The 12,191-nt window shown below is 46.7% G+C and overlaps 1 protein-coding gene across 1 annotated transcript; it reads right to left on the bottom strand.

Moving 5' to 3' along the window:
- Positions 1-3,577: 3,577 nt before the first annotated feature.
- LOC119270365 (RNA-binding protein BRN1-like) lies at positions 3,578-11,233 on the bottom strand. The gene is made up of 9 exons (XM_037552371.1): positions 10,728-11,233; positions 9,879-9,961; positions 6,457-6,508; positions 6,216-6,341; positions 6,027-6,109; positions 5,381-5,563; positions 4,595-4,934; positions 4,077-4,220; positions 3,578-3,988 (listed from the first exon to the last, which is right to left on the bottom strand). Exons 1-9 carry the CDS (start codon positions 10,951-10,953, stop codon positions 3,858-3,860), a joined length of 1,368 nt encoding a protein of 455 aa, XP_037408268.1. The 5' UTR covers positions 10,954-11,233; the 3' UTR covers positions 3,578-3,857.
- Positions 11,234-12,191: the final 958 nt, after the last annotated feature.

The following is a 12,191-nucleotide window of genomic DNA, read 5'->3' as shown; positions in this document are numbered from 1 at the left end:
ATCAAATAGTCTTACAACCAAATCGAAATTTATTTGCATCACAAGAAATTATACTCATAGGTCTGCTGGTTGCCAATGTGAGTCCACACATACTCAACCAAGCCATCCTGGAGCTGGACCTGGACATGAGTATGCCAATCACGCAACTTCCGATGAAACTCGACAAACTGTTCAAAGATTGCAGGAGGTGGATGCTCAGGCTCAACATTTTCAGCCTGGAAATCAAACCATTGGTCGCAGATGCTATCATCACGCTCATCCTTCACGATCATGTTGTGCATGATCACACAAGCAGTTATCACCTCCCAAAGCTTCTTCGTGCTCCATGTCAATGTAGGGTTGTGAACGATACCCCATCGAGACTGAAGGACGCCGAAAGCACGCTCCGCATCCTTCCTAGCACTCTCTTGCATTTGGGCAAACATTTTTCTCTTCTCTCCTTGCGGATTGGGTATGGTATTTACAAGAGTTGACCATTGAGGAAAGATGCCATCAGCTAGGTAATATTCCTTGTTGTAATGGTGGCCACTGACCTCAAAGTTGACCTCTGGGAAGTGCCCTTCCGCAAGCCTTGCAAACACCGGAGACCGCTGACGAACACTAATATCATTCTAAGAACCAGCCATGCCAAAGAAAGAATGCCATATCCAGAGATCTTGTGAAGCAACAACCTCTAGTATAACAATGGCACCTTTCACATGCCCCTTGTACTGTCCCTACCAAGCGAATGGACATTTCTTCCACTTCTAGTGCATACAATCTATACTGCCAAGCATGTCCGGAAATCCCCTCTCGGCATTGATCACCAACAACCTCTCTGTATCAGGGACAGTTGGCTCTCTTGGGTACTCCGAGCCGAACACTTCCACCAAGGCCGTGCAAAAACTATACAGTGAGAGGAGACATGTGGACTCACTAATACGAACATACTCATCCACAAGATCACCAGGAATTCCATATGCAAGCATGCGGATAGCAGCAATGCATTTTTGGTATGAAGAGAAACCAAGCTTGCCTAGGGCATCCTCTTTGCACTCAAAGTATGGGTCATGCGCGACCACTCGCTCGTGAATAAGATTGAACACATGCCTTCTCATTCGGAATCGGCGACGAAATTGATGTAGCCTAAAGAGTGCACCATCCTTAAAGTAATCGGCACAGAGAACGGTGTGGCCTTTCTCCCTATTGCGGTCCAAGGCCGGAGCATGTCCGGGGATTGATCCCATGTACCAAGGCCGCTTCTTAGTGATGTTTTCATGTACGACCAACGTAGCCGCCAGCTGTTCATCATCCGAGGATGAATCATCCGATGAGAAAATGAAGTTGTGAAAGAAAAACTCATTATCACTATCCATTGTACCTTGTGAGGAATCCGTCGAATGCCTTGAGGCCGTGCTGGGGAAGCGGCCGGATAGTGCACGCCCTGCTCCCCTCGCAGGAAGCAAAGCAAGGTTTTGGGGTCGGTGGCGCTGAAGGGCGCCCTGCGTCGCCGAACGGCCGGCCGGAAGAGGTTGGGGACGACGGGCGACACCGATGGCCGTAGACTGTCTCCCACTGGCAACAAGGAGAACGTCGGCAAAATGCTTTCCGGTAGGCCGGTGCGGGGACAGCTATGGCATGGCGAGGTGGTGGTTGGGGGTGGCAATGCCGGGGCGCGGAGGGAGGTAGAAAAGAATAAAGAGGGGGGTATGTCTCCCCGACGAGAGGGCCAGGGCAGGACAAGCGCACGCGTCGCTCGCGTTCGCGAGTGTCCGTTCGACTGCAAACTTGGCCCAAACTTGGGCCCGGATTGGGTCGAAAGCGGATAGAAAACGGATGACAGTTCGCTTGTGGCCGCGTGTTGGAAGGCCTGCTTTGTCCGTTTACCACCAAACGGACGTGGGCGAATAGGATGGAGTCACGCGTTGGAGTTGACCTAAACGCCGGATCTATGCAAATCCTCTAACCAACGCACACCCTCCTCTCCGCCTTAGGCTAGCCCACTTCACATTTTTATTATAGTTCAAAAAAGATGCGACCAACAAGTTTTGATTTTGGCAAATCCGCTAACCGGCGCACACCCTCCTCTCCGCCTTGGGCCAGCCCACTTCACTTTTTTTCTCTATTCTATTAAAGTTCAAAAAAGATGCGCCCAACAAGTTTCAAAATCGAGATCTCTAGGTAACGTACAGACAGAGGCAACCAACAGACTGCGATAGGACTAGTGATGATTTTAGGCATGGCTTTATTCTTAGTTAAAAACGCAGTGGTTTCTCTCTTTCGTTTTTTTTCCTTATTTGTTTTGGTCGGGTTTTCTTCTTTTTTCTATTTCTCTTACTTTTTCATTTTCTTTTCTTTTTTAAAATCCGCTAACTTTTCTTCAAAATCGTGAACTTTTCTTAAATTCACAAACTTTTTTTTCAAATTCATGATTTTTTACCTTTCTGCTAAATGCGTGAAGAATTTTCTTCAAATTGGTGGTTTTTTTATTTAAAATTGATGACTTTTCTTCAAGATCGATGAACTTTTTTTGAAATTCTATGAACTTTTTCATATTTGATGAACTTTTGTTTGAAATCAACGAACTTTTCTTTAGATTTGATGAACTTTGTTTCAAACTCGATGAACTTTCCTCAAATTCAATGTTTTTTTAATTCAATGAAGTTTTTTAGATTCGATGACCTTTTCGCAGAATGGATGAACTTTTTTCGAATCCAATGAACTTTTTTGAAAAAGATGGATGAACTTTTTCCAAATTTGGTAAACTTTTTTCAAATTGATGAACTTTTTCTTTCAAATCGATGAACTTTTTTGAAACATCAATGAACTGTCTTTTTGAAATTCGTGAACTTTTTTCCAAAATTTGATGAACTCTTTTTCATAAAAAAATCAATTTTGCCAAATTGTTTTCAAATAATTCACAAATCTAATAAATAGAGCCGATACATTGGTTCTTAAACTTTTTGCAACCCTAGTAGTCAAGTGACGCTAATCAACTGTAGAGGTTAAGAAAATTTTTCTTGTACTGTGGCGCGAGTTCGAGTCCCTCCGCCTGCCCTTTTCTTGCGTGGTTTTTTCGCAAGACATTTTTCCTTCTACTGCACGAGGCGGGCCAGCCTATGAGGTGTGGCGTGTTCGGACGCTTAAGGCGCCGAACAAATCATTTTGATGAAACAAACCAAAACTTCAGATTGGTTAAAACCAAAACTTCAGACTACATGAGACATTTTTCCTTCTACTGCGCGTGGTGGGCCAGCCTATGAGGTGCGGCGCGTGGACGCCAGCTACCTGTTCGGACGCTTAAGGCGCCGAACAAATCATTTCGATGAAACAAACCAAAACTTCATATTAGTTAAAACCAAAACTTCAGACTAGTAGCACTGGAGCTGGGATTCGCTGAGTTTAAGTCAGGTGACTTAGGCCCACATGTTAGTGACTCCTAAGTCACCTGACTTAAAAGTTTGGAAATCTGAACCGGTAGCACTGGCATCTGAATAATTGCAATGCCAACCTTCTAAAGAAGACATTGCCAAAATCATGTTCCCATGGAGATGGGAGCAAATGACTCGGAAAAACAGACCAAGAAAGTTCAGAGCCATTTGCCATGAGATGAAGGAAATAATTGAATGAATCTGACTTCTGATGTATACAGGGGGTCTGACGCTAACGCTAAGCTGAGATAATAAAATTACACAATGCAACAAATTTTCTTAAGATTGTCAACTGAACTTAGAAGATACATGGCGCTCCCCGGCAGATTCCCTGGGCGGCGCGGCATGGCGCGCAGGGCCAAGTGGGGAAACAATCAGCGTCACGGTCAACTATCTGACAAATATGTACCGGGAACAAGACCGCATGGGCATCACAGATGATTTTTGTCAAAAAGGTTTACTGTGCTTGTTGTTGTCTCTCTTGAGTTGTACTTTGAGTTTCTTGCCGCCTAGCTGGAAACCGTTCATCATGGCGATGGCCGACTGCGCGGACGCAGGGTTGTCATAGCTTACAAAACCTGCACCAAAGGTTATAATAAACAGATTAAGAGAGATCATGTGAACGATGCACAAGAGAGTGTGTCTGCTAGTGAGAAATTTTATTACCGAAGCATTTGCTGGAACCCGTTGCTTTATCAACAAACACCTTGGCACTTATTACTCTACCGAACCTCTGGAAGGCATCGGACAGTTCCTGGTCACCAAATTCTTGTGGGATATGGTAGATAAATAGATTGGCTCCAGGAGGTCCTGAAACATGTACATAGGTTTTACTACAATGCAACAGACATGATAATAGAAAACCATGTCAAAAGGGTTTTGCATAATACGATATTGATTACTGTAGTTGGTAGAATTAATCAGTACACCGACTGTCAGAGTTGCCAATCAGTGTTAAATATTGACGCTGGATTCTAGTGTACAACTTTGGATAGCCTTATATGCATGTTGCTACCAAATGTAAAGTTTTTCATTTTTGTGAAATGTTACAGGATAGTGTTCACCGCCAATGCACAAGGCATTTGCAGGAAATTGCATGCTAACTAATGGACACAGCTACTATCAGAAGAGTATGGTATTTCCCCTTGCACAATAAGTAAAGATAAGAATAGAATGTGGCTAACCTTCTGTTTGTGTTTGGCCACCGCCATTGCTACGGGGACTATATGCAATAGAATTGACATTTGCACTTGGAACTTTAAGGGGATTGTGAGGACTCCCAAAAGGACGATTGTTCATCGGACCACCAGGGTAGGATCCAGGGTACTGCATACCAGGTACTGTAGGATACGGGCTGCCTAAGTGCATTGGGTTAAATGATCTAGGACCTGAGTTGGGGGACAGTTCAGGGTTGACTCCTCGTATCGAGTTCCCTTGGTTAACAGGCTGACCCATATTCTGAAAGGGGCCTTGATTTTGCATAGGAGATAAAGGGTACTGCATAAGTCCATATGTCCCTGGAGGCTGCGAACAAATAAATCACAGTTGTATTCCATATCAGATCAGTGCATGTAAAAATGTTGATTAGTCAAGACACATATTTCAACATCTTGAAAAGCTCCACACATAATACTTGGGTATCTAAAGTACCAGTAGCTTTTTCAGGAGTAAATCTGACAAATTATGGCAGTTCAAATGAATATTCTTTTTCCAATGCATAAGAAAACACCATCTTTTATGTTTACAGCGACGAAACACTCAGGGCCACAACAGATACATAAGTTTTGAGAAAATTACTTTTGGGGTGCAAATAATACAATTCAGAAAATGGCATATTCTGGACAACAATTTTATAAAGAACAATATAGTGAAAACAAAATGGGACCAGAACAATATAAAGTATTATGTGAAGTTTCCTGTGATATGATAGTGTGTGGTGCAAACAAGGTTTAGAGAACAGCACAACTCACCTGATAACTAAATCCATTATACTGAGGCATATATCCCATCTGTAAAGCTCCAAATACTGAAGATTGTGGCATTGGGCGTCCATTCGGCATATTAGGTGATTGCAGTTGAGCTTTCTGTGCTTTCCGGGCCTGCCTTTCCTTTTCTGTATCAGCCCATTTGACAACCAGTGGCACACTAGAACCCTAACAAATGGATGAGAACATAAGAAATTATATACAAGGCACTAACAATCTGATTTGAGAAGATATCCAAATGATTAATAATGCAACTCCAAGGTAAGAGTAGGCTAAAAAGGCAACAAGTCAGTCATATGTGGAATATACTAGCAATGGCAACCATCAAGTGATCATTCAGGTCAAGTTATGCATTATAGTTAGATACCAAAACATATAACCAACTATCTGAAATATTCAGGAAAAGTAAAAGCTGGGCACCAATTGTATGCACCATGAATCTGGACACAACTGGTTTCAAAACCTAATAGTGATAATATTGTTTATAACTGCCAGGACGAGTGACTGAACGGTTTGTTGTTTGTAATGGCATAGTTCATTGAGAATCATGATATATATACTATACACAATGTTAGAATAAATGCAATAATAAGTAAAAGTTGCCTTGCTATCCTAATTCATTTTAGCAAACCTCTACTTTGTGCTTCCCATTTAGATCCTCAATAGCTGCCACTGCTTGCTCCTTCATTTCATATTTAATGAAGGCGCATCCAGCTGCAACAACCAAAGTTAATTAACAAATATACATTATAGACATTTCAGCATCGAGCGATGTTTATGCTTCTAGTAACAGGAAAGTGACTTCTCCGCAATAACTTACCTTTACTTGTTTGCTGTGAACCTCTCAAAATTTGTAAATCCTTGATATTTCCATATTTGGAAAATAAATCAGTCAATTCAGTATCTGCTACATTTTTTGGAAGCATTCCAATGAAAAGCTTGTGTTCTGAAAGTCATAGCAAATGCAAATGTGATGTGTCCTGTTCACTGTCAACAGAAAATAGGGACAAAATATCTTGAGCAAAGACTCTGTACTAAACGACTGCAAATGATGACCATACCCAGCCTCTCCAACTCTCCATCAGCATATTTTACTTGCAAAGGACTTGCCGCCTGTATTACACAGAGAAAGAAAATGTCGTCAGTGAGTCAAGGGAAGCAGCAACAGGCCTACAAAAACTGTACTTTTGGAGTCTTGAAGAGAAAGCCTGTCAACTATTCCCAAATAAGCATCACAAGAGTAGCAATAATACTAAAACAAAATACTAGCCACGTGCATGTGTCTGACTAGCTCCACAAGTCAGTGATTACCAACTACCATAAACTGAAGCATTTCTGCTTTTGTCCACATTAAAATATGGGTCCTTAATTGCCAGGACAGCAATAACAACGCATACTATGATGCCATCATGGTATGCGTTGTATCGCGTATGGTGAACTTTTTCCTTTGATCAGACAATTATGCCACATTACATCATGTTTCAATAATACCCATCTCAGTGGGTGATTAGATACTCAGTGTCTCAATCTCTTTCCTCGTCACTTTATGTGTTTATTTCATGAAAACATCTCAAGAATGGAAGACCATCGACCGCAAATTAGGTCTAGTGCAATGATGAAGATCCTTATGATTCTGAAGAAAGGAAGTCTGGCCCACCACAACAAATGTACATTATCTGCAAATCTTTTTGGGCCAAAGCATGCAAGACATCGACCAAAAGGAACTTTAGTTGCAACTCAAGCTACTTGAGGGCAAAGCATGCACTTTCATGAGATTTTGCATTTAGTCCAAGAGAACCAACTGTTTCATCTGCATAAACATTTTGGCTGTGTTTGATAGGAGCCAGGTCACAACTATCCACACTTGGGAGTTAGGTTTGGCAGGACCTCAGGTAGGTGTGACACAAAACTGAAGCTACAATCAGTTCATGACAAAAGGGCAAGCGTAGTGGCTAAATTGTTGAGCAAACTTTTGTTAGGTGTGCCACTCAGGGACAAGCCTAGTCCTCTGTCTGGTTGGCATCCACAAGTCAAAATTTACCATGGTTCAAATTACTTGCTGTAAAACATGACACACCCACTATTTACACCATCATGTGGTAACTCCAGCAGTCTGGCTCTTGCTGAAGGTTAACTGTAACCTTATTTCTCCTCTAATCAAATACTACATCTTTTCCCTGGTTGGCCCAAATGTTTTGACAATTCCCAAGCTGACAGAAGTTACACATGTTTTTTTTCTCTTAATACCCGATTATGCTTACTTATCAAGATATACAACCTCTAACTACAACCTTAACGAACTATCACACTGCATCAACATCCCACAGATTACAATTCATCACCATCCCACAGGTTACAATTGGCTAATTAGCAATGAAAGGGAACCCCCTTCACTGTTACTCTACTGTCCTCAAGAGTAAAGATCCATGAAGGTTACAAGTATGATTATTTGTATTGCATTGTCTAGCAAGAATGCTCTAGCATGCGTACCTAAGCGCAATAAAAGAAAAAGGGAAATCATTGGAGTTATGATAAATAAAGCAACCCCGGGAAGGGCATGAATTTCACAGGGAACCACCAATTATGACTACATCAGAAATAAAGCCTGACAGCACCACCAATTCTGGAAACATGAATTTCAAGTTTCCACTGTTCAAGTCCTAAAATAGTTAGCGCGACCCATCGGCAGACTAAAAACGGTTATCCTCATAAAATCTGATGGAACCCACAGGTGTTCAATGCAAACAGTTCTAAATTTCAGAATACCCATAAAGTGACTATATTTAATTTTCCCAGAATGCCCCACAAAGATTATAGAGTACACAAACAGCTGAAGACAGCTCCCAGTGCGTCCCTGCCAACCAAATCATGGAACGCTCATGAACCACATCATGATTCGCCACCCGGAAAGAGCTTTTTTTTTTCGAAAAGGAGGAATACCCCCGGCCTCTGCATCTGGTCGATGCATACGGCCACTTTATTAATTATTAGCACAAAACCTTACAAAGTCGTACAACAGTAAGACCAAAGCCACCATCTTCGCAACCTCTATCGCTACTCCTATCTAACTGATGAAGAGGCGCTGATGGTCTGGGCCTAATACCAAACAGACCTCGCAGCCAAACCTAACATCTAAGACCTGAGGTCCCAACCTGGACGCCTGTCGGGTATGGGCACCCACCAGTCCGGCGTGCTCCTCAACCAGGCCGCCCGCCGGGTATGAGGCCGCCACAACCACCTACCACATATCCATCTTCAGAGCTGTACTGTTGTAACGGCCTTGCCCGGTCTCGCTGCCGCCGACGCCACCACGACGCCAGACAGCGTCGACCTCCTGCGCGTGACCGTCACCACACATCAAACTCCGAATCTGCACTGCGCCACGCCGTCAAGATCCGTCGCCATCAATGGATGGATGCAGCACCGCTCCACCAAAGAAACCGTCCGCTGGTCCCGCAAAGCAAGGCGCAGCACCAAGTAGAAGGCCGAAGCCACCACGCCACCAGCAGCCCCGCCACCAAGAGTTGTTCCCAGCCGCCGCCTTCAAGAAGGAGCACGACACCAGGGTGCCGTCGACGCCCAGACCAGGGGAACAAAAGCTTTCGCCATAGCTCGAGGAGGAGGCGGAAGGGAGAGGATCCACCCCAAAGCCTTCAGGAAGGGGATCGGCGCCAAAGGCGTCGACTTTGGGGAAGCTGCCGCGCCAGCCAGGGGTTTCCCCCGGAACCTCACCCGCACGCCAGATCCGCCAGGCCGGCCATAGGGGACGCCGAAGCCGCCGCCAAGGACCGATGCCAGCACGGATCGGGACAGATCGAAGCAGGGGCAGATCTTCTACATGGAGCCGAGAACCCGCGCGGCGGCGGCGGTGCACGCCGCACTGCAGGGCCGCCTGCCTCCAACCGCCGCTCCCCACCTCCGGCCAGCGCCAGCCCGCGCGCGCCACCGCGACGTGCCGACCCCGGCCATCAGCAGCGCCGCCGCACACCGGGATCTCCCGAGGGCGCGGAGCGCGCCGCGGGAGCGGGAGAGCGCACACCCATCCGCACCTGCACGCATCCACCATCGCGAGGAAGATCCATCACCAGGGACAGCCGCGCGTCCATCCAGCAGTGGATCTCCGCCTCGACCGCCAGGACCCGCGTCCTAGCGCACGCCGACGTGCAACCCGCATCTGTGCCCACCAGATCCAGGCGCCGCCGCGAGAGGAAGCCCCGCCGCCGCCGTCGACCGCACGGGTTTCACCCGGCGGCGTCCTCCGGCGGCGGCGCGACGGCAGGAGGGAGTAAGAGGAGTGGCGGCGCTAGGGTTAGGCTAGGGACGCCCGAGCCGCCCTGGGCAAGGCGACGCGGGGTACTATTGCTGGTGTACCGGATATTCTCACCCGGAAAGAGCTAACGAACCGTACTGAATTTGTAACAATTCCAACTCGGCAGATGGCGTAAAAGCACACTGATAGACAAAGATAGGAATGCTCACATACCCCCGGGAGCGTGTGCTTGTTGTGATACGCATTCACCGCCTTGTCGGCCTCGTCCCTGGAGGGGCATATAAGGAAGCAGCACCCTGCATCAGAAGGTCAGATTATGAGGAAGAAGGATGTAAATGAAGCATCAAGCAACAGAGTAACACTACTGTATCAGGCGGCAGTGCCGCAAAGCTGAAGAAACAAGCGCAAATCTGGCTTGTCAACGTCTGGGGTACCACTACCAGCAAACAACTTCCCTGAAAAGCATGGGAAGGTTCCTAAACTTTGGGCAGCCGCTCCACTAACCACGTGTAGCAGGACAAAAATTACTTATGGTGTATCGCACTTAATTTGGAGCTTGAAAACATACCCCCAAAATATTAAGCAAATGTGGCACATTTGTAGCAGCATTACTTCCAATCCAAACAGTTTCAAGCCGCAGAAAAAAGCCCCTAGGTAAAAGAAGATAAAAAACAGAACTTCCGAAAAAATTAAACGGCAAAATTTCCAGCGGCACTCAAGCAAATCTAGCAAGCTAAAGGCGACTCCGGCCGAGCAGAGCTCAGATTAGAGCTCGAAACCGCAGCGCCCGGACGATTCGACGCGAGATCTCCCTGGAGCGCGGCAGAGCGAACCCAAAAACGCCACAAATTCGAGGACCTCAGTCCCTCCGGCGGCAGGCATTGCGCCGGAGGGCCGCCGCAAATCACGGGACGGAGGAGGAACAGCCCCGAGAAAAGATTCGAAAACTTTTGGCGCGAGGGAACAGCGCGGAGCGGGAAAGAAAGGCCGAATTCCCCCGGCGGCATTGCGGCGGCCGGGGCGCCAGATCCGGGCGTGCGGTCGGATCCGCGGCGCACGCACCTCGGGAGGCCTTGGTGGCCTTGTCCTTGATGACGGTGACCTCGTCGACGAGGGCCACCTCCTTGAACATGGCGGCGAGCTCCGCCTCCGTCATGTGCTTGGGCACCTGCCCCACGAACAGCTTCACGCTCTGCTCCTCCCGCTCCTGCTCCGCCTCTCCCCCTCCTCCACCCGCAACACCTCCCACCGCAGCAGCCGCCGCCGCCTTCTCGCCGTCCTCCGCCATTGGCCGCCCGCCGGAAGCAACCGCCGCCGCTCTGCTCGCCCCGGCCGCGTGGCTGGCTCGACTCAACTGGCGTCGCCGCTCCGCCGGGGCTAGCAAGGAGTGTATTTTGTTGGTTTGTTTTTTGGGGGCGGGGGCCGGGGGTGGTGGTGGTGGAGGTGATGGAGGGAGGAGTTGGCGTCCGGAGCAATTAATAATTGGCAATGGCAATGGATATGCACGTAGTCTCTCAGATGTGCAGGCGTAGGGAGTTGTTGCAGTTGTAGCCAGCGGCAGTGTGACTATGATATTGATGCGAGTGGGGAGGGAGAGATCAGTTGGGTTTCTGTGGGAGGAGGGGGCCGCTGTCCTTGTGATCCCCTTTGTTTTGCTATATACAACGGTTTTCTTGCACCTTCCTTCTCTTTCCCTGGTTCCAAAATTTGTTGGGAAATTTTGTTTTCTTTCCATTTCCTTTTTTATATTTGTGAGTGTGTGAAGAGAGCGCCAGCCACCAGGCTCTGTATTAAAATAGATCTAAAAAATACAACATACCCCTGGAAAAAAAACAGATGGTCACGTGCGCCCTGACGAGCCGATGGCGCGCCGCTCTGATGGTGCTGAGGCCGGCCAAGCCTTGTATCTAGCGGCCAGGAAGTCGTCGAGGTTACGTTTCCGGAACGCCTCAGAGGGGAAGGCGTCACTACGACAGTTGGTGCGGTAGAGGAATACGTATGTTGGATTGTTTTTTGTGCGACGGCTTTTATTGCAACATTGTCGTTAATCCAGAGTTGTTTTTAAATTTTCGTCGCCTAGGATTGTAAGCCTGAAATTCGATCATAGAAAACTACAGCCATTATCCCGAGGTGGGATCCCCGTGTCTTTTGTATCTGGGATGAGCTGGCCGCGCGTCGTGCAAGCCGGACAACTCTTATATCTAGGGGCTGGAAAGTCGTTCAAACTTCGGTCCAAAAAACACCAAAAAAGAAGGCATCGTCACGATGTTTCATCTAGTAGATAAAGACATATATCGGATTGCTTTTAATGTGATGATTTTTACTGTAACAGTCTTGTTAATCCACCCCCTACTGATTTGGAAATTTTGTAAGCCTAAAATGTTGCTACACTCCCTTAAGAAGGTTACATGTCAAGCGAGGACATGCACATAAACCGTCTCATCTTGGTCCAGAAGTTTGGTAAGATGCCTGAGATTTTTGTGAGCACATTTTGAAAAATAATTAGATTTTATGATTTCCTATATA

Source organism: Triticum dicoccoides, chromosome 3A (genome assembly GCF_002162155.2).
Source record: "Triticum dicoccoides isolate Atlit2015 ecotype Zavitan chromosome 3A, WEW_v2.0, whole genome shotgun sequence".
NCBI classification, from domain to species: domain Eukaryota; kingdom Viridiplantae; phylum Streptophyta; class Magnoliopsida; order Poales; family Poaceae; genus Triticum; species Triticum dicoccoides.
The sequence above is the reverse complement of the archived record's forward strand: the minus strand, read 5'-3'. Positions and strand labels throughout refer to the sequence as shown.